The sequence below is a fragment of the Ochotona curzoniae genome, unplaced genomic scaffold (assembly GCF_017591425.1).
Source record: "Ochotona curzoniae isolate NIBS_2020 unplaced genomic scaffold, NIBS_Ocur_1.0 contig_1274, whole genome shotgun sequence".
Taxonomy (NCBI): domain Eukaryota; kingdom Metazoa; phylum Chordata; class Mammalia; order Lagomorpha; family Ochotonidae; genus Ochotona; species Ochotona curzoniae.
In genome coordinates, this window is record NW_024465023.1 from 35,166,357 (window position 1) to 35,187,899 (window position 21,543).

Sequence of the window (21,543 nt, forward strand, 5' to 3'; positions counted from 1 at the left end):
GCCTCCCTCAATATCTCCTTCATTGACTACTAAATTCGGAGCTCAGTCACAGTAAGATAGATGCATACCTGGAAGGAAGGAGGTCCCCTTCTCCCCTCAGCCTCCGCCCACTGCTCATTTCCCTAAGCTTTTGTAGCATCCAGTCCTCTTCCCCACCTCCACCCCACATCCATTTGAATAGCAAAGCTGCTATTATCTAGCCAACAACAAAACACTCCACATCACATAAAGTAATTCCTTCGCAAGATTTCTCTCCCTGCCTCAAGGAGTTCAGTAACTAGTGGCTTCTGGTAAACCTCCTGGGGGTGCATAACTGTGAGGGTCCTCAGAAGGGTGTGAATAGGCACGCATCTTGTCTCGCCAGTCGCCTTCAGGAATATTTTCCTTATTTTTTTTTCCGCCTACGGGCCAGACGAATATCCCCATTCCCTTATACTCCTCAGAATCTTTGACATAATTATCTGTGACAAATTGATTTAAAGTGCAGCTGCAGGAAGAGAAACAGGCGTATGCCGTTGGCCTTCTGGGAGTTGTAGTCCCGAAAGCCCCCGGGCTGCCTGGCTGGCCGTGGAGCTGCGGACTACAGCTCCCAGGCCTTCTCCAAGCCCCTATCACGCACAGCCTCAGAGCCCTCATCCCGGAGGAGGTGGTTACATTGTGTCTATTGTATCCCTTAGCTGGTGTATTTGTACATTTCTCTGGACGTGAAGTTGAGAGTGAAAAGCATGGCAGATGAGCAAGAAATTATGTGCAAGTTGGAAAGCATTAAAGAGATCAGGTAAGTGGTACATAGCAGCGTCCTTCCCTGCCCCCGCCCCTCTCATCCCTCGCTGCGGGAAAAGGGCTGAGTTACCAATGAAAAGTATCTATTGTTGAGCTACTTGCAGAGGGGAGCTGCAAAGGGGCCCATTCACTACGGAGTGCAGGTGACGTGAGGATTCGAGGGGGTCTGTGGACGGTCTATTTCTAGAGAGGAGAAGAAGGGAGGGGGCGAGAGAGAGGGACGGAGAGAAAAAGAAAGAGAGAAGGGGCGGGGACGGAAGGAGGTGAAGAGACCCCGCGGAGGTGAAAGAGACTGCTTGACAGATGTGGCTGAAAAGCATAGATGAAGACACGAGGCGTTGATCCCCAAACAGCTTTATTCTTAATGAGGTGGAGGTCAAGATCGGTGTTCGTGGACACATTTCTTTGAAGTACTTATCAGCTCCAAGGTGTCTTTGACAACTTGCTCTTTAGGAGTACATGTTCCCGCCCACCTCTTCGACCCCTATTCTCTCGTCCAACTTCAGAGCTTTCTAAGGGCCAAGTCGTAGCGCGTCGGGGCTGTGGCCGTTGCCAGTGACTACGGGGCAGCGGCGCTGGGGTTCTTGTGGAGGAATCCTGGCCAGCGGGTGCTAGAAGGAAGGCGCGCTCACGTTTTCCTTTCATTCACTCACCGCTTTCATCCAATCCTGAGCTCACATGGCGGTTGGGAGCTTTGGGGACTAAGGATGCGGTTGTCGGGCTGATGATGATATCCCAACAGCTACGCTGAAGCACTGGAAGTGACAAAAGTGGGAGTTGTCGGCATCCTTTTTGCTCACGCTAGGCGGTGATGATGTCCTTGCTCAGAACACAATAGCCCCTTCAGAGCTGACTGCGTGGGCCAGCACTAGGCCTTTCTCCACCTTCCCTTTTCTGCCTCAGTCGTGGTCCAGCTCCCACTCATTCTTGGAGTGTCTTGCCTTACGCTGTCTCCATAGAGTGTTTTCCAAGAATCTGGGGACAAAGTGTGGAGAGTATCATCTGTGTGCCTTGAAGAAACAAGATTGTCAGGCTGAGATTTAACCCTTAGGGTGCCTGTGGGAGACTTGTACCTGTTGCTGGTGGCAAAGCACCTTGTGTTTTTTGGAAGCCTGGTGTTTTGACTTTGTTGCACTCATTTCATCAAGAAGTCTCTGAACTTCCTTACTCTTCCTTTGCAACTGAAAAGTGATGATGCAAAGAAGTTTGATGACTTGTTCATAGGCAGCCAGCTTGAAAAGGCTACATTTGACAGGATCCCAGTCAATCTGTCTTGATTTCCCACCACGTCCCTTGGAAGGGCTGAGAAGGAAGGGTATACGTTAAATGATTTTTTTCTGCAAAATATCAGGACTGAGTGAAATGACTCAGCTTTGCAAACCTAGTTCTTTACTCACATTGGGCTTGTTGAGCACAAACTAATTTCAAAGCTCTTAGATTATTTATTTACATATTTTAAATATTTATTTACTTTTATTGGAAAGCCAGATCAGATTTTACAGAGAAAAAGATACAGAAAAATCTTTCATCTGCTGGTTCATTCCCCAAATGGTCACAAATGCTGGAGCTGAGCTGATCCGGAGCCAAGAGCTTCTTCTGGATCTCCCACGCAGGTGCAGGGTCCCAAGGCTTTGGGCCGTCCTCGATTGCTTTCCCAGGCCACAAGCAGGGAGCTGGATGGGAAGCAGGGCTGCACCCATATGGGATCCTGGCACATGCAAGGTGAGGATTTAGTTACTGAGCCATCTTGGATAATTTGATATTTACTTCTCCCAGTGAAAATCTGTGGTAGTAATTGTTACCTGTATTTTTACAGATAGCAACACTGAGGCTCAGAGAGCTTAGGCAAACTGTTCCTCATTACACAGCTAAGAAAGAAGGAATGAGTGGTGAATATTCATTCTAGAAATAAATCTTAGTTTCTATTTTTTTTTCCCCAGTTCTGGCTTGGTGTCAGCTTCTGAATAACACAGACCCTGAGTGGCAGCAGTGATGGGCTCCTGCCTTGCGTTTGGGAGACACCCAAGCCAAACACAGTCCCAATCACTGTGGGCATTTGGGGGAGTGAACGAGCAGATGGGAAGACTTTCTTTATCTCTGCCTTTCACATACATGAATAAAATTTTTAAAAAGCAAAAGTATACCCTACTATTCAGATGGCACATATATTTCTTTGCCATTAATTGCCTTTACAAATACAGTCTGATTCACCATTGTTCACAGTTTTCAACTGCTCTAAATTGTAATTATTGTTATTCTAAACGCCTTAAATTATGAGCAAAGCAGTTTCTGTTACAAAGTAATATTTTCCAAGGTAAAGCAATAGTATTAACGTATTATCATCTAACTGTGGAATGAGGTCAAGCTAAGAGCCTTACACATACCCAGACACAGGTCCAGAATAGACTCATTTACGCTCACCACTCACACATGACGGTGATGGAATTTGTAGTGACAAAAGCTTCAGGAATGTATCTGTCAGCACAGACCATTGCTGCTCCTTCCTGTGACTACATATTTAGCACTGTTTTTCCTCCAAACCAACTCCAAAACCATGCTGCAGACCTCAGCTTGCAAATCCCACACTGGTGGATTTTGCTTATGCATTCTTTGGGCTTTCAAATCATGGTCAGAAAGCAAGTCGATAGAGCAAAAGGCATAAGAAGAAGGGAGATAGGAAAGAGAGAAAGCATGGGCATAGTAATGAGGCTGAGAAAATGAATGCTGCTATTATACTGTGAACCAGAATACTTTTTAAGCTCCCTATGGACATTCCAATATTTTCTTAACATGCGCATGCCAGCCATATGCACATACTGCACTTATGTCCCAATGTAAATCATATCCATGTAAAATGATCTTCTCTTCCTTAAAAAAGAAAACAAGAACATTTTGAAAGTAGATAATATGATATTAAATAGATTGTTCCAGCTGCAATATTCTACTGTAAGTCCTTTTTTTTCTGTCTCTTTGCATTTTCCTGGATAAATATTTGTATCTTACATTTTCAAATATTATCTCCCAAGTCTCTAATTTTACTCCTTGCAAAGGCTTAGCCATATACTTTGCACAACCTGTGGAGTTTGTCTACCTAGATGCTCTGCAGATACAACTCAGTTGGGGAAGTCAATTGTTTTCTTTCCCCACTACAGTTGAGCTTGTCCCCTAAACTTCTGGTTTAATATCAAGGTACCTCAGGCCCAGCGGCGTGGCCTAGTGGCTAAAGTCCTCACCTTGAACGCACCAGGATCCCATATGGGCTCCAGTTCTAATCCCAGCAGCTCCACTTCCCATCCAGCTCCCTGCTTGTGGCCTGGGAAAGCAGTCGAGGACAGCCCAAAGCCTTGGGACCCTGCACCCGTGTGGGATACCCAGAAGTTCCTGGCTCCTGGCTTCGGATTGGCATAGCATCAACCATTGCAGTCACTTGGGGAGTGAATCATCCGACGGAAGATCTTTCTCTCTGTCTTTTCTCCTCTCTGTATATCTGACTTTCCAATAAAATAAATAAATCTTTAAAAAAAAATTAAAAATTATCAAGGTACCTCAGATTTATACCTGAAAGTCAGTGTTGACTCCTCTTTTACTCTTATAACTCATCTCCGACCTCTTACCAAATCCTGCTATCTCTGGCTTCACCATCCTACTCAAAGCCACCTCCACACTGCCCTATTTCAGGCATTCATTATTATGATTAGTTTGGACATTTACATAGTTGTATCCTTCTCCATCTGTTGAATTACTTTGCTGTTTTCAATATCTCCTCTATCTTCAGCAAGATCTACACTAAAGTATGGCATTATTAGTATTCTTTGAACACCTTCATTAATTTCCCATCACCAGTGTCAGTCTTTTTGGAATAGGCCAATGATACCTTATTAATTTCTTAAAAAAAAAACCAAATTGTTCATTGCTAGTAGCCTTTTCACACAATTTTTGAAAAATTTAAGGAAATTACCAACATTCATCTCAAAAAGTGATTAGTATACTTTGGAGAAGTTTAATTTTTATTTTATATCTGTGTGTGCATGTATGAGGTCATGATATATTTGATTCTCAGGTAATTTCTTGCTGTGTATTTGTTGGATGCACATTATACATAACCTTTCCCCACAAAATGTAATCCAGATGCACTCCTGTAATTTTATTTACTACTACTCCTTTTCATTTACCTTATTTTCTGGCCATCTAGTAGTTCCTCACCTTTTTTTTTTTTTTTGTATTTTCATTCTTTTAGGCCTTTGTTTATGCAGAACCTCCTGCTTGAATGTTCTTCCTTATTCCAAGCCTATTAAATGATAAATAACAATAAAATCCTTCATTAGCACTCAATTCTTTCCTAATTCCTGACACACACTGTCGATAAATGTTAACTGGAAAAGAAAATCCTCTCCACTCACTGTGAAGTCTTTCCTTCTCTGAAGATAATGATTTTGTAATCAGTTCCTTGGAATTACCACCTATTTGTATTCAGAATTTTTTTTCATTCCATGTGTAATTGTTGAGTTCCTCTTATCAACAATGTGTTTTAATATATGATGTGGAAATTGAATATAGAAAGATGGTAAAGGGCCAATCTCTAGAAGACTCTGATACATGTAATGATACTGATTTCAAAACATTTGATGCATAAGTCTACATTTAGAAGACTGAGAATCAGGTGAATGATTTAATATTATCTCAAGTTACCTCATTGCTAGACAGAATATAGAAGACTGGATATTAACATACTTCACATTCTACCTGTATATGTCAATGAACAGACTTGTTAAAAATCGGTTCACTCTAATTAAGCTTTTGGACAAATAATTTCTCAGGCAGAGGAATAGCAAGAATTTAGAATTTTGGTTCAGAGGGTTGCAGGTTTAGATTTAATGCTGAGTGCAGTAGGAAGCCATTATAGGACATTTAAGTTGTAAAATTATGTTGAGTTGTAATACTGTAATAATACAGTGTTATTGTATGCTAAAGGCACCATATTGTAATACAGATCTGTTGAAGTTACCCATTTGCAAAACTGAAATTTTATGCACATTATATAGCAGCTTTATATTGTCTCATTTCCCCAAATCCTAACAGTCACAATTTTACTCTTTGCTACTCTAAACTTAACTACTTCAGATATCTCCTGTAAGTGAAGTTTTTGTCCTTCTGTGAGTAGCTTATTTTATATACCATGATTATCCATGGTGTCATATTGTGGAATTTCCTTTCTTTTCATGTTTAATGTTTGTTTTCATGTAGAAAGCAAAGTGAGGGAGAGAGAGAGCAAGAGCAAAGTGAGGGAGAGAGAGAGATGTTGCATCTACTAACTCACTCCCCAGATGACTGCATAGGCAGGGTAGTCAGGATGAAGTCAGGAGCCTGAAACTCCATGTGGATCTCTAAAATGGATGGGCATTGTTTATTGCCTTCCGAGGCTCATGAGCTGGAGCTGGAAAAGAAATAGAAAAGTTGGGATGTGAACCTGTGCTCAAACATGGGATGCTGACATTGCAGGTAATTGCTTAATCAACTGTTCCACAAGCTGGCCCTGATTGCTTTCATTTTTATGGGTGAATAATATTCCATTGCATGAATATAGCACATTTTTTTATGCAGTCTTCCACTGAGGGACATTTAGGTGTTTTCTATATCTGATATGTTACAGTGAACATGAGAGAGTGCTGATGTCTCTTAGAGATATTGGACTTAATTCTATTAGTAAATATCCAGAAATGGGATTGGTAGATTATATGATAGTTCCACTTTAGCCTTACACATCATAATTATACATATTTGTGGGATATAATGTGATGCTTTTATATATTTATTCAATATGTAATGACATAACCAGGGTAATTAACACATCTAAGCTGAAAAATTAGTTACTTTTGGTAGTGAGTACAAATTCCTTTCTTCAAGCTATTTTTAAATACACAATAATTATTGTTGTTTATTATCATCCTGTTGTTTAATAAAATTCTACAATTTTTTATATCTATTTAACTTTAGCTTTGCACCTACTAGCTCAACTCTCCCCACCACCACCTTCCCCAGACTGGTAAATATTATTTGGCTCTTTACTAAATGTCCTTCAGTGGATTGATGTATAAGGAAGATTGTGGTATATATACACAAGGAAATACTATTCAGTCATAGAAGAGATGAAATCCCATTATTTCCAACGTGGATGTACCTGGAGGATCTTCTATTAAGGAAAATAAACCAGACACGGAAAAACAAATACCATTTAATGTCATTTGTACATGGGATGCTTTAAATCTTTTTTTAAAATTTATATTATTCTCCATAGAATTTGTCCCATTTCCATAGCATTCAAGGAATTCCTTATATATTTTGAAAGTTGAGCCCTTATTAAAGATATTAATTGCAATTATTTTACCCTTTCCTCAGATTGTCTTTTTACTTGATTGTTTTTCTTTGTTGTACAGAGGTATTTTAGTTTGATGTAATCTTCCATGTCACTTTTGGTCTTATTGCCTGTCCTTTGCATCCTTTAAATCATATTCATTAAAGCATTACCAACACCAAAGTCATGAAGAATTTCCCCTGTTTCCTTCCAGGAGTTTTGAAGATTTAGACCTTATGTTAGTCTTTAATACCCACTGAGTTTATTTCTATTTCATTGTTTAAGATAAATGTCAGATTTATTTTTTGTATATGGATATTCATTTTTTTTCCCCAAGGTATTTGTTGAAGGTTGTTCTTTACTTTGCAGTAGATTCATCTTATCCTTGTTCAAGATTGTTTGATTGCGTGTGAGTGGATTCATTTCTGAGTTCTCTAACCTTTCCCAGTGGCTCACACATATACAAGGAACCTTCAAACAGTGTAAGGGAAATTGCAATATTTTAAATCCATTTTTCTTGCAAATATTTGAAGCTCCATCCTATGTCTGTCTTTGGGCAAGTACCATATTACAATGACTACAATGGTCACGTGTAACTTTAAAGTATTATAAAATCAACAACTCTGGTGCTTTCAGCTTTCTTTTTCTTTTCTTTCTTTTTTTTCTTTTTTTTTCATTTGTTTTGGCTATTCGGGATCCTTTGTGGTGACATCGTGACTTTTAGAACTCATTTTTTTTCCCTATTTCTGTAAAATATATTGTTAGGATTTGATAAGGATTTCATAAAATCTGAAGATCACTTTCTGTTGTTCAGTTAATTTTTCCATTCCATGTACATGTCTTTGCATTTTTGTGCCCTCTTTAATTTCTTTCATTAGTTTATTCCTAAGCATTCTATTATTTTAAACTTAGCCCAAAGTATTTCATTCTTTTTGTGTTTTATTTTTAAAGATTTATTGATTTTTGTTTGAAAGGTAGATTTACAGAGAGAAGGAGAGACAGAGAGAGAGATGCCTTCCATTCACTGGTTCAATCCCCACATGTCTGCAATGGGCCAAGGTTGAGCTGACCTGAAACCAGGAGCCAGGAGCCTTCTTGGGGTTTCCTGTGTGGGTACAGAGGCCTAAGTACTTGAGCCATCATCTGCTGCTTTCTCAGGTTAAATAAATAGGGAACTGGATCAAAGTGGAGCTACTCTGTCACAAATCATTGCCCATGTTGGATGCTGACGTTGCAGACGTCAAATTAGCTTGCTATACCATCATGTCAACCCCTAAGTATTTTACTCATTTTTGGTGCTATTGTGGATGTGTTGTTTTACAATTTCCTTTTCATATGTATTTTTGTGTTGTTGTTGTTGTTGTTGCTGTTGCTATATGATTTGACACAAAATATTTTGCTTGCTGCTTTTGTTTGTATCCTTCTAACATCACTAAATTTCTTTGTTAGTTTTTACAGGTTTTTGTTTGTTTTGGATTGAATCCTCCAGATATTCTTCTTGTAAAATAAGGTCACCTGAAAATAGGCATAATTTTACCTGTTACTTCCCTATTTTGATAGTGTTTTTCTGTGTTGCCGAATTTCACTGGCTGGGACTTACACTAACACATTAAATAAAAATGAGCATCCTTGCCATATTCATATTTTCCCAGTCTTTCACAATTATATGTGATTCAGCTGTGAGCTTTGCATGTGTGACTTTTATTATGTTAAGATAATTTCCTTCTATTCCTAGGTACATTCTGCTATAAGTTTGCAATTCAGTATGACACTCAATACCTTCCCATTGTTCCAGTTTTCTGAATGCAAACACAGATACAGGGGCCCAAAAGTACTGCTAGTAGGATTGTGAACTGATGTTGCCATCCTCTTAAGCGAATTGACACTCATTACTTGAAATAAGAATACACATTACCTTTGTCCCTGAAATTCCACTTCTGATATACCTCCTTATCCCAAAGTTACTGAGATAAGTACAAGGCTGTTCACTTAAGTTTTACTTTAGTGATGTGGAGATGGAAGTAAAGTGAGAGTCTATCCCACAGAGAAGCAGAAGATAAAATATGGAAAATGGCTATATGTAGAAGGAATGGGTTGTGCTATGTGAAAACTCTATGTTAGAATTCAATTTATATCCTTTATATGTACATATATATATAAAATTTGATATCTGTGAATTTTCAGAATCTTCAAAAATTAACGAAAAATGCATATTGTGAAAACTGTGTAAATTTCAAAAAATTTTGCACCAAATTTTTAGTTCTATTTTCCACAAAGTTCTTTAAGTAACAATATTATATATTACACATATATCATATATAATATATAAATGCTACATACATATGTGTGTGTGTGTGTGTGTGTTTCTGCTCAATGTATCATAGGAAAATGCCACAAAATACCACGGAGTGGGTGACTTAAACAACAGACATTTATTTTCTCACAGTTCTGGAGGCTGTAAGTCCATCATAAAGGTTATAGCAGTTTCAACCTTTTTTGAGTTTTCTTCTTGACTTATGGATAGCTGTATTCTCACAGTGCTTCACCAGGCTTTTCCTCTGTGTGCATGCAGAGAGAATGAGCTTTAGATTTTTCTTTCTTGTAATGACACCAATCTTACCAGAATAGGGTCCTGCTATATGATTTTACATGTCTCAATCTCCTATCTAAAGACCCTCAGCATGTGTGGGGATTTCAAAAATTTCATGAGTATTCCATGGATTTTAAAATTTTATAGCTAAATTTGCCTGTCAATTAAGTTTTCTGTACATTTCTTTAAAATACCCTTATATAAAGGGGTAACACAATTTAGTCTCTAACAGTCTTTCTTGTCCCTAAAATTGTTATTATGGCATAACAAGTTAAACTGTTCTTGGGATGCCTACATCACACATTGGCTTGTTGGTTCAAATCTTGGCTATTTTTTTAATCTACCTTGTGATAATTGACTTGGCAATTTAGCAGATGACAGTACATGCATATGCTTCCATTGAGTTTGGGGTTCTTGGCTTCTGCTTCTCACCTCCCTGTCTTGTGCAGGCATTCGGAGAATGAATCAGAAGATGGGTGGTGCATATTTGTCTCTGTTTTTTTTTTTATGATGAAAGCCATAAGCTGTGAATGAAAAGAATCATTCATTCGTGAAAGGAATCATTCATGTGGCAAGGAAAAATAGAATAGTTAAAACAATTTTGGCGAAAGTAAAAAAATAAAGTGGCAGGAATAACACTCTTGATTTCAATACTTCTTATATTGTTGTAATTATTAAGATTGTGCAGTTTTGGTGAAGGAAAAGGTTCATAGTCCAATGGAAGAAAATTTAGAATCCTCACACTTACTATGGGAGCATACCAAAGTAATTTAGACAGAGGTGCAAAGAAAATCCAGTGACGATGGGGAGTCTCTGCAACAAGTACTGCAGCAGTAATTAGATAGGAAAAAAGAAAAACCAAAAAACTCGGCTTAAATTTTGTATCTTTTACAGAAATGAACTCACTCTCAAGTGAAAATATAAATGTAACTAAGACTTTTAGTAGATGACATAGAAAAATCACAGAACATAGAGCTTATCATATAAAGCATGCTCTCTAAATGAAAATTCAAGAAGTTAGACTTGACCAAAAAAAATGTGAGTACTCAGCTAAAGGCCTTGTTATGAGAATGAAAAGAAAGCTACCAAGGAAGAGAAAATGTTTTCAAATCAAATATCTGACAAAGAACTTACACCTGGAGTATAGGAAAAAATTTAAAAAAAAAATAAAAATGAGCCAAAGACTTAAACATTTTATGGAAAGGATATATAGATGGAAATTGGTACATGGGAAAGTATTCAACATTGCTAGCTATCAAGAAAAAAATAAATTAATATCACTTTGAGGTAGCACTATGTATCTAACATGACAGTTGAAATATGTTTGGCCAGGAGGAGGAACTGGGTCGCTCATACACTGTTGATAAGCATGTAAAATGGTAGAGCCATTGTGGCACAGTTGGCATTATCTTGAAAAAGCACCCTGGCCATTACCTGGCAGTTGTACTCCTGATCATTTAGCTAAAGAAATGAAATTGGTTTTAGATTTATTTCTTTTTATTAGAAATGCAGATTTACAGACAGAAGGAGAGAGACAAAGATCTTGATGATTCACTCCCTCTGATGATCCACTCCTCAAATAGCTGCAGTGGCTGGAGCTAAGCCAATCCAAAGCCAAGAGCCAGGTGCCTCTTCTGGGGTCTCCCATGTGGGTGGCAGGACCCAAGGCTTTGGACCATTCTCCAGCACTATCCCAGGCCAGAAGCAGGGTGCTGGCTGGGAAATGGAGCAGCCAGGACATAGACCAGAGCCTACATGGAGTCCCAGATGTTTCGAGGGGAGGTGGTAGGTTAGCCAATTGGAGGTAGAGGATTAGCCAATTGAGTCATCGTGTCAGGCCAAAGACATGAAAACTTATGGCTATAATAAAACATACATGGATATTCATTGCAGCTTTATCCATAATTGCCAAAAATTGGTGTGAGCTCATTTATTCTTCAGTAAACATTGTGTAGGATTGCCAGTGCATGGTGATAATAAAGAGTAGACCTACTTTCTTTTGTTCTGTTTTTACCTTTTAACTTTCCTATTTTTATTTCGAAAGCAAAAAAAAAAAAAAAAAAAAAAACAGCAAGAAAGGGAGAAGGAAAGGAATTGGGAAGGAGGGAGGAAGGCAGGTGGGCAGAAAGAGAATATCATTACATCCGTAGAATGGCATCTACAAATAACATGGAATCTATGTTTAAAAAGCTAATTAAAATTAAAATATAAAATAAAATATGAAACATTTTAAAAGACAGAATTTAATTCATATTTATATAAAGAGAATGGGTTGTTATATATAATTATACATATAATTTTATATAACAAATTATGTAATATGTAATTTGTTATAATTATATAGTATTATATATTATGTATATATAACATACACAATATAATATATATAATTAAACATAGTATCATATATTATAATATACAACATACAAAATATGTAATATATTACATATTATATAATACATTATACAATATATAATATGAAATATAACATATATATAGATATATATGTTATATATATATAAAATTTTAAGCACATATTGATACTTCCCACCTTCTTTCCTCCTTCCTTTCCTTATTTTTTCTTCTTTTACATTTTTGTTACAACATTATTTCAGTGTACCTTTTCATCATAGGCTTAATTCTCAATCAAACAAATAATTCAATACGTATAAATTAGGAAGATCACCAACCTGGTGAAGTACAGACAAGATCTATAAACATTAATGAACTTTCAAGGAGTCAGTTTTACTCATTCCAATTACAGTTTTGAAACTGTGTATATTAGCTACCACAAATCAAAAAAGAGCATGTGACGGTTATCTCTGGGTGACTGGCGTATCACACTAAGCATTTGGTCATAATACATCCTTTATGTTCTGCACCAAGGGTCAACTGCTTCCACTGGCCCCATCTTCCTATACTGCTGCTGAAAAGTGACAGTATCACTAGCAAAATGCCTGCAATGACATTGCTGTCCTTCTGCTATAGCGTGAGCAAGGCACCCCCAAGAAAAACTGGCTTTAAAAATAGAGGCAATTTCTGAAACCCATCTTCATAACCCTGTTTTCCTTGCCATAACCATGGCTCTTGGCCCTTCAGCCCTTTAGTCAGGTTTTTGCTATTTCTTACAACAGTGGGCAATTGACAAAGGATCCAAAACAGCTGGGTAGACATTGCTCTGCTCTGTATATCCGAAGAATGATGCTGCCCTTCTCCCCATAGAGAACAAATGCCTCACATGATTTCAAAGAATCTCTATGCCTTTGATTTACCTTGTCTACATGGCACCCAGCAGGTGAGTCTTTGGATTATGTCTATTTAATCTAGGGTTATAATGTCTTCTACCTGACAACATGGATTTCATAAACAGCACTAAGCATGGAGGGAAGAATTAAAAAAAAAAAAAAGATACAAAGACAGCTAGCTCTGTACTATGCTGATTTCTTTCTTTTTTTTTTTTTTAAGATTTATTTATTTGGGGCCCAATGGGGTAGCCTAGTGGCTAAAGTCCTTGCCTTGCACATGCCCACATGGGATCCCAGTAAGTGCAAGGTGAGAACTTTAGCCACTAGGCTACCCCGCTGGGCCCACACTATGCTGATTTATACTTAGTGTCAATGGGAGAGAACTTTGACCCCTGACTTTATTTACTGAGCATTACTTCCATCTTAACCGAATTGATGTACAATTAGAAAGGCTTTGCTTAGCCCCGTGAAATGGCATTGTTTACATTGATATTATGAGGTAGTTTATTCTATTGCTTATTATGTGATAATGTGTAATAAACCTGGCTACTCATGATGGTGTATGTATGTACATTTGCATATTGCACCCATGTATGTACACACACACACACACACTCACACACACTATTCTTGCCATATGTTGTTTGAAAGTCCAAGCCACAGTGGTGAAGGTGATAGCTCTGGTTTAAGAGTTGGGCAGAGAGGGGAGGGAAGAACACTATTATTTCTTGGCTGCCCATGGTATGCCACATACTTTGCTTGGGAATGTCACATGTCTTAACTCATTTGATATTCACATACACCTGTAAAGTAGGTGCTATTATTATTTCTGGGTCATGGATGAGGAACTCAGGGTTGAGAGAAGTGGAGTAAGATGATCATGTAATGCCATTTCCCTGCTATTTAAAAATCTAAATCTTTTTGCTTGAGGATAAAAGTTCTAAATCCTTCAGTTTCCACACTGATCAGGTTCTAGATCCTACGAACCTCCCTAGTTTAATCTAGGTCCTTCTTCCTCTTGCGATAGCTGCTCCCACCACACTGATCTTTGTTCAGTTCCTTTAATGTGGCATATTTTCATGCAACGGGACCATTGCTCATGCTGCACTCTCTATCCAGGTGTCTGCTTAGATGTCACGTTCACGTGGAAGCTTCTTGTAGCTGCTCCCTTGACAGTTTCCTTAACACTGTGTTACTGCCATTTGTTGTGTTCTTCCATCTCACTTTGCATCCTATGAGTTCACAGGTTCAGAGTATGTTTTTCTCATTAAATGAAGTTTCCTGTCCATAGCCTTTTCTATTCTGTGTTCTGTCTGTAGCACCTGCCTGACAAATGATAAGTGCTCAATAAATGTTGGTAAAAGAAGTATACATTTGTGCCTGGCATGGTAGCCTAGTGGCTAAAGTCCTCCTCGCCTTACACACACTGTGATACTATGTGGGCACCGGGATTGGAACCCATCCAGCTCCCTGCTTGTGACCTGAGAAAGCAGTGGAGAATGGCCCAAAGCCTTGGGACCCTGTACTCACGTAGGAGACCCAGAAGAAGCTCCTGGTTCCTGGCTTCAGATCAGCTCAGCATTGGCTATTGTGGACACTTAGGGAGTGAATCAGCACATGGAAGATCTTCCTCTCTGTCTCTCCTTCTCTCTGTATATCTGACTTTCCAATAAAAATAAATAAATCTTTTAAGAAAGTGTACATTTAAGCTCTCTGTAATTGATTGCTTAGTAGGTGTTCAGTAAATGTAATAAAAAAAAAACACATATAGTTGTTATTACTGTTGCCCAAGAGCTGCCAAAACAACAAACAAAACTCATTCTTGACCCAACACTGTCCCAATAGGCAGTCTAACTTAGAATGAGACAGTAAATCATTTTGAATCTCAGGTTTCCATCTGTGGGAGGATAGGCAACGTTCAGATTGTTTTGTAGGTAGCTTAGAAAGGAAGTTGAAGTCTGAATGAGAGAAGATCTAAGTGAATAAATCAATAAATGATCAAGTCAAATCAATATCATCTTTTGGCGGGACAATCGACCAGCTGGACCAAGAGCTTCCCTCAAAGGATTTATACTCCTCAGTCTGGCAATCCCAGTCAAAAACAGTATGGCATGAAAGTTAATGACATGTAGGCTTGGGTGTTAGTCCAGAATTCAAATATCAATACCCAAATTCCCAATTATATGATCCCAGGAAAATTTCTGTACTAAACTTCAATTTGGATAATATCTCAAATTGGATAATATCCAACCTTTTACCCTTTTATAAGGTAAAACAGCATATAACAGGTAAAGAATCTTTTTTAATATATAGAGGAAGATAATCCTCCCACAATGCTGCCCATCTAATAGTGCTTTTTCCCCTGTGGTTCTGTGTTATTGAGTGCTCCTTCTTCAGGCAGGAGCCACAGTAATTCTGAGAAAGGAGACAGAAACAGGCATGTGTCAGAGGCCACAGTCAGCTGTGGAGCTGCAGTTCCTGTGTGATAGACTGAGGCAAATGGGGAAGGCCACAGGCTGAGGCAGAAGGAGATGCCAAGTGGAAGTAAAATGGCTAATGACTAGATAGGTCCTAAGTTCCAGAAGTTAGGGAGCAACTGGGAGTATACAACAGGGTTAGAGGCACCTCCATCCAAAATGTTGAGCTTCTGTACCATAGCCAGGCTTCAAAGTGCTAGTTCCTTTTCTCATTTAGTCAAATGCATGCATGTTTTGAAATTGTAGTCTTAGTGTGTGCTCTTTTTCATTGAGTACCTCTCCCACACTTTCCATGCCACAAAACTTTGCCAAATATTCTATTTTTTGACGGTCTAAAAAATGTAGCTCTTTATATTAACTTTCTGCTTTTTAAACCTACTTTCTTAGAATAAATTCCTAAAATATTGTGGTAGGGATTGCTAAGCCAGAGTATATAGTTTGGATTTAACAAGCAGGAGCAGATTTTTGCTTATCTACACAAGAGAAGTATCCCACAATAATTTCCTTTCCTTTCCTCTTTAGGAATTAACAGGTAGACTCTCTAACTCTGTGCTTTGCACAATAAAAGCAATAAGCCACATGACTGATTAAATTGAAATTTTCATTGAAATTAAATAAGGCTCAAAATTAATTTCCTCAATGCATTAACTGTATTTTAATTGCTCAATAGTTACATTTTCCTAACGGTTAATGTAAAGCACAGATACAAAAATTTTTCTTGGCTACAGAAAGTATTTTGGACAGTATTTCTCTAGAACTTTTAGGAGGTCAATGTTGGCATCTTGAGTGGGGGAGCTCTCTGTGGCTGTGCATCAAAAGCATGTTCTGCCTTGAATTACTGTAAGAGTTAAAATTTGCTGCACATTTGCAAATGTCCTATGAGGGGGAAAAATTAACCTTATTTGAAAGCCATGGAACTTTCATCTTCAAAGAAAGCATCTAACATTTTGGAAATTAGTTCAGGCTGTTTTTTTTGTCTGAAAACAGGAGGCTTGGGAATATGATTTAAAAAGAAAGTCCTGTCTCAGGGCCTAACTCTTGTACTCCAGTTTCTAGTTTTATTTTTCTCCATTCTCTAGTTGGTTTGTTTCCTGCTTTTTTTTTTTTTTTTTTTTTTTTGAATTGCAGGAACAAAACTTTGCAGATGGAGAAGATCAAGGCCCGTCTGAAGGCTGAGTTTGAGGCACTGGAATCAGAGGAAAGACACCTGAAGGAATACAAACAAGAGATGGATCTCCTGCTACAGGAGAAGATGGCCCATGTAGAAGAACTTCGTCTGATCCATGCTGACATCAATGTGGTATGTGGCTGACTACCTGGAGCCCACCTCTGGGCTCTTTGAGGAAGAGTAAGCACTTTAACATTGAGGAAAGTAAGTGCTCTGCCTTTTCCTTGAGACATGGCTGTGGTCAACCTGTTGGAGCTGGCATCAGGCTGTGGCAAAGTGGAATATACAGTTTCTGAGATCCAGCCCTGGCTTGTCATTCATTTACTTTGTATAACCCTTTTGCCAGGTTCTTACTTTCCTTCTCTTCACTAGATGAGGGACTTGGTAACCTATAAGGGCTCTTTTGGTTCTGATATGTTCTCATTTTGGGATTCTAAGAGTAGAAGCGTACCTTTGGGGGGAAAAAAAGCAAAATGAGCTCTTGCTGCTGTGGTATAAGCTTCAGTGCAAAAGAGCTTCTAAGGAGGTCAAATAAATCATCTCTCGCTGCAGGGATTCCTCATTAAAGGCCTTCCTAACAAATTTTTGGGATACAGGGAATTAACTGTTTGCCAAGGCTTCCTTCTTTTGTAGTTATCCGAGCAGGGTCTGAATGGCTACCTGACTGGACTGTTGTATTGATTCCTTCACCAGGAAGGATATTGGAGAAACTAATCTGTAAGGTACTTTCCAACCCTTAAAGCCTATAACAAGGGGAAATATTTGTTAAATTCACTATTGAAGTTTCTGTTCTTGAGAAAGCCATTTGTGTGGCAATGCCCATTTCCTGATGTTATCAGGCCTAATATGAAGGAAATATGAATGGAATTTGGGCAGTTGGCACTTGAGATGTTTTCATCAGAGATCACAGATTTCTGAACTTCATGAGCAATTAGCCACTCTGCTGTCATTTTGCCAATGAAATGGATAAAAAGGTCTGAGAATCTAGGCCACCGTATCCCAAGGAAGTGTTTACCTGGGGGAAGTCCCTTATTCTCTCTTGACCCTCTGTTCTCTGACCTGTAAAATGGTGATGTGGTGTGCTAGCCATTTCATTTTTTAAGGTTCTATATTTGAACATTACTATTTACTAAGCTTTTGCTCTGTTAGCGACTATCCAGAGTCTTTTATATCTATTGAATAATTGAATATTTACTCGGACTGCACAATGTAGGCATCATTACTACCTCCATCAGGCAGATGAAGAAATCAAGGTTTTATCAGAGTCACATAGGAAGAACTTGACAGATTATGAACACGAACATAGATCGATTTGGCTCTGGAGCCTGTGTCATTATTCGCTCAGCAGCAGAGCTTCTCTGAGAACCTGGGAATCTTTTCTTTGTCTGTCTCACTTTATTTTCTAGATGGAGAACACTATCAAACAGTCTGAAAATGACTTAAATAAGCTTCTGGAATCTACCCGGCGGCTGCATGATGAGTATAAGCCACTGAAGGAGCATGTGGATGCTCTCCGAATGACTCTGGGCCTGCAGAGGCTGCCTGACTTGTGCGAAGAGGAGGAGAAGCTGTCCTTGGAGTAAGCTGACTGCCCCTTGGCCTTAGAACATATCCCCCCCACCCACACATATGCGTATGTATACATACATAAAACCTGGACAGCCTGAATACCAGGGTATTTAGTGCTATCTCAGGCCCATCAGTGACTGACCTAATTCATGATCCTGGCCTCATCTCTGTGCTTGGCTGTTAAACCAGCACAAGGATGATTAGACTAGAATTCCCAGATGACTTTTAAAAGCCTTTGGGTGATTTTGGAAATATAACATTATGGCTGTGACTCTTGTGAGGTCAACTCAATTTGGAGAAGGTTTCCAGACACCTTTGTAAACACAGAAGTCTGAGCTTTCATGATCCCCAAGGAAAAGACTGAGATTTCATCTTAAGACCAATAGTTAAGAATGAGGCTCAAAGAAGCCAGAGTTTAGCAGAGTAAAAGGAAGGGTTCCCCAAAAGCACAGCAGGTTGTATATGGAAGCTATGACTCCTTACTTCTAGAGGTATGCCAACATATGCCTGAGGATACTTAATTAGGAGTACTGCAATGAATGTCCTTTGAGGACCTTGCTAGCCCTGGGATTTCTTGATCTTCTGGGTCTATCAGAGTAAACAAGTAGGAAGAAACACCTTGCCAGACTGACAATGGGCCTGGCAGCAAGGGAGAAGAACCTTGTTGGGGAGGGTTCAGGGATTTTCCAAAGTGAGCTGTAACTCAAACCATGGTTCTGTGGCATGTGAGTCTTTAAGAAGGGCAAGGTTCTCCTTGCTTTCAGAATAATCTACCCAATATCTCTCATCTCCAAAGTTACTTTGAGAAGCAGAAAGCAGAGTGGCAGACAGAACCTCAGGAGCCCCCCATCCCCGAGTCCCTGGCCGCTGCAGCCGCTGCCGCCCAACAACTCCAAGTGGCTAGGAAGCAGGACACTCGGCAGACAGCTACCTTCAGGCAGCAGCCCCCACCTATGAAGGTGAGTGTACTGGGTTCCCCCACCTATGAAAGTAAATGTACTACGTAGGTGTCATTTAAGAAGCAAAGTTTCTTCCCATGGAATGGATCTGTGGGAGACTGGGTCTCAGGGTCTTGGCCCTGTTTACTTTCAATCTTCCTTAAACAATCTTTGTGACATAGATGAAGGGAAGACCATATATGCTATTTTGGACTAATTTGTTTGAATCTTGCATTCTCAGAGTGGTGCAAATTATAGGGAGATTGATGAACCCTCTGAAGTATAATTTCTGAAAGTTAGAAACATGACTCTTAACAAATTTCAATGGGTGTGTGATATAAATAGGAAAACAACAGAATTACAAAGCGGATCCCAAGAGTATTTGAGGAACTGATATGGTTAGGAAAGCAAGGAAATGTTGAAATAAATTTGCAAAGTGTGATACATACCTGGGTTATGTCCTATATAGCAATATAACTGCAATCTTCATGATAACCATTTCTTACTAACAGAATTAATTGCACCTCTGTTGGGTAAAAAACAAATACAAAAATCAAGATGTGATATAGCATCGCAGAATTTTGGCCCTCATCAACAGTGACTAGTCAAAGGGACTTCTCAGGTAGGGTTAGCAAACTACAGCCTGAAGGCCAAGTCTGACTTGCTGGCCATTTTTCTTTAAAGTTATGTTGGTACATATTTATACAAGTTTGTTCATGCATTGTGCATAGCTTCTTTCATATAATAGTTAAATTTGAGTAAATGTGACAAAGACCATGTGGCATAAAAGCCTTGACCTTTACAGAAAAAAATTTCCTTTTACCCCTGCCTTAGAAAATAAAATAATTCTTAGACAAACCTCATAAGGAATGTTCTAGTATAGATGTGAGTGGATATATACTTCTCATTTTGTATTATTTCCAAGTTTTTCACAGGTTTTCTCAAAGACTCCTTTCTGATTTGGGATTGTGTTTTTCACTTCATCTTCTGTGGCCTCCAAGAGTACTGTTCCTACTTAGACCTTATTTGTTATTCAGTGTCTCCTCGTGATGGGAAATCACAACTACTTTCTGGAGCCCTGGAGATCAGAAGTCAGAGCCACAGCCTAAAAGAATCTTATCACTAATGCTCTTTCTCCTATGCCCTCCACCAGGCCTGTTTGTCATGTCACCAGCAAATTCACCGGAACGCACCTATATGCCCTCTGTGCAAAGCCAAGAGTCGATCTCGAAACCCCAAAAAGCCAAAGCGGAAGCAGGATGAATGAAGAGAGGGAGAACACGTGGAGCTGTGCTGATCAGAACCCCTCCCTTTGGCCAGTTATTGATGTCCTGATGTGAAATAACTTGTTCCCAACCCCACTGAGTCTCCTATTTAATGTGATAGAAGCACAACTCTTCTCTCACTTTGCTGTTATTTCTTTCTGCTCTTGGGTTTACTAGTTTAGGAGGAAATGTGGTTCAGGTGCTAATAATGGTGTGTCTGATGATCCTTTCTGTCTCGTCCACATTTCCACTTCTGCCACTGGTTGGAGCTGAAGGAAGGGCAAAAGTCCTCAATGGAATTCTCTGTCTCCTGTGCCTGGGGCCTAGAGCCTGTAGGACTGAGGGCTGGGAGAGGCCATCTCCCTGTACTTTTGCCTTAGACTCTGAAGAGACAGTCTTCTTGCTGGACTTTCAACAGGTTGGGTGTATATCTTTCACTTTTAGGTTCATCTCATCCTTAAGGTCTAGAGGTAGCTTATACCAACCCTCCTTTGCATATTCATTTGGGAGATCTGGCTGTCATTCTGTAGTTTTCCCCACCACATCTCCTGGGCGTACAAAATTTCTTGGAGATCCGGAATTCTGTAGCTCTTTACTTCAAACCTTTATCTTTGCAGACCTGCACTCAGAACTCCCCATGGTGAAATCAGGAAACCAGACCCACTGTACAAGTACTGCCTAACTCACCACCTAAGTCGCTATGGAGGAGGACTCTGCTGAGGGACTGCCTTAGGCTGAGACAAACATTTGTTTTGGCTTTTGGTGTGCACCTCCCCAATGATGTATCAAAGGAGAGGAGTTGATTTACATTCAAGTGCCAATTTCACTTTACCTATACAGGGTAAAGGGTACCCATCCCATCTCTCTCTCTCTCTCTCTCTCTCTCTCTCCATCCCTCCCTCACTCCTTACCTCTTTCTTTCTGTCTCTTATGGGTCTGCCCTCTTCTGTAAAGCAGCCTCAGCTCAGGCCAACTGCTGGCCATTTCATTCCTGTGGATTTTGCAGCTGGTCTTCCCTCCTAAAACAAAAGGACCCTATAATTCTCTTCTCCCTCAAAGCTATGTCTCCTTGTCATGTCACTCTTTAACTTAAAGGATGGGGATGGAGACTGCTAACTGGAAAAGTATTAGCTCCAGGTCTCAACCCCTGGAAGGA

General features: G+C 39.3%; 1 protein-coding gene across 4 annotated transcripts; it reads left to right on the forward strand.

The window, feature by feature from the left end:
* The first annotated feature begins 526 nt into the window (after nucleotides 1-526).
* Nucleotides 527-21,195, forward strand: ZC4H2 (zinc finger C4H2-type containing). Of its 4 annotated transcripts, none has more exons than XM_041002377.1 (5): nucleotides 619-778; nucleotides 16,576-16,747; nucleotides 18,022-18,194; nucleotides 18,981-19,143; nucleotides 20,276-21,195. In XM_041002377.1, the coding sequence occupies exons 1-5, from the start codon at nucleotides 726-728 to the stop codon at nucleotides 20,387-20,389; spliced, it is 675 nt and encodes a 224-aa protein (XP_040858311.1). In that variant the 5' UTR covers nucleotides 619-725; the 3' UTR covers nucleotides 20,390-21,195. The 4 variants fall into 4 exon arrangements, with proteins under 4 accessions (XP_040858331.1, XP_040858311.1, XP_040858321.1 ...); XM_041002387.1 differs by having other exon boundaries at nucleotides 644-778; nucleotides 18,043-18,194; nucleotides 20,276-20,472; XM_041002397.1 differs by lacking the exon at nucleotides 20,276-21,195 and having other exon boundaries at nucleotides 527-778; nucleotides 18,949-19,144.
* The last annotated feature ends 348 nt before the right edge of the window (nucleotides 21,196-21,543 follow it).

Bases quoted from the DNA above. Each gene is read 5' to 3' on its own strand.
- ZC4H2 (XM_041002377.1), top strand. From the start codon at position 726: ATGGCAGATGAGCAAGAAATTATGTGCAAGTTGGAAAGCATTAAAGAG. The intron at 779-16,575 runs GTAAGTGGTACA...TTTGAATTGCAG, and splicing joins GAAAGCATTAAAGAGATCAG to GAACAAAACTTTGCAGATGG. The intron at 18,195-18,980 runs GTAAGCTGACTG...TCATCTCCAAAG, and splicing joins GAGGAGAAGCTGTCCTTGGA to TTACTTTGAGAAGCAGAAAG.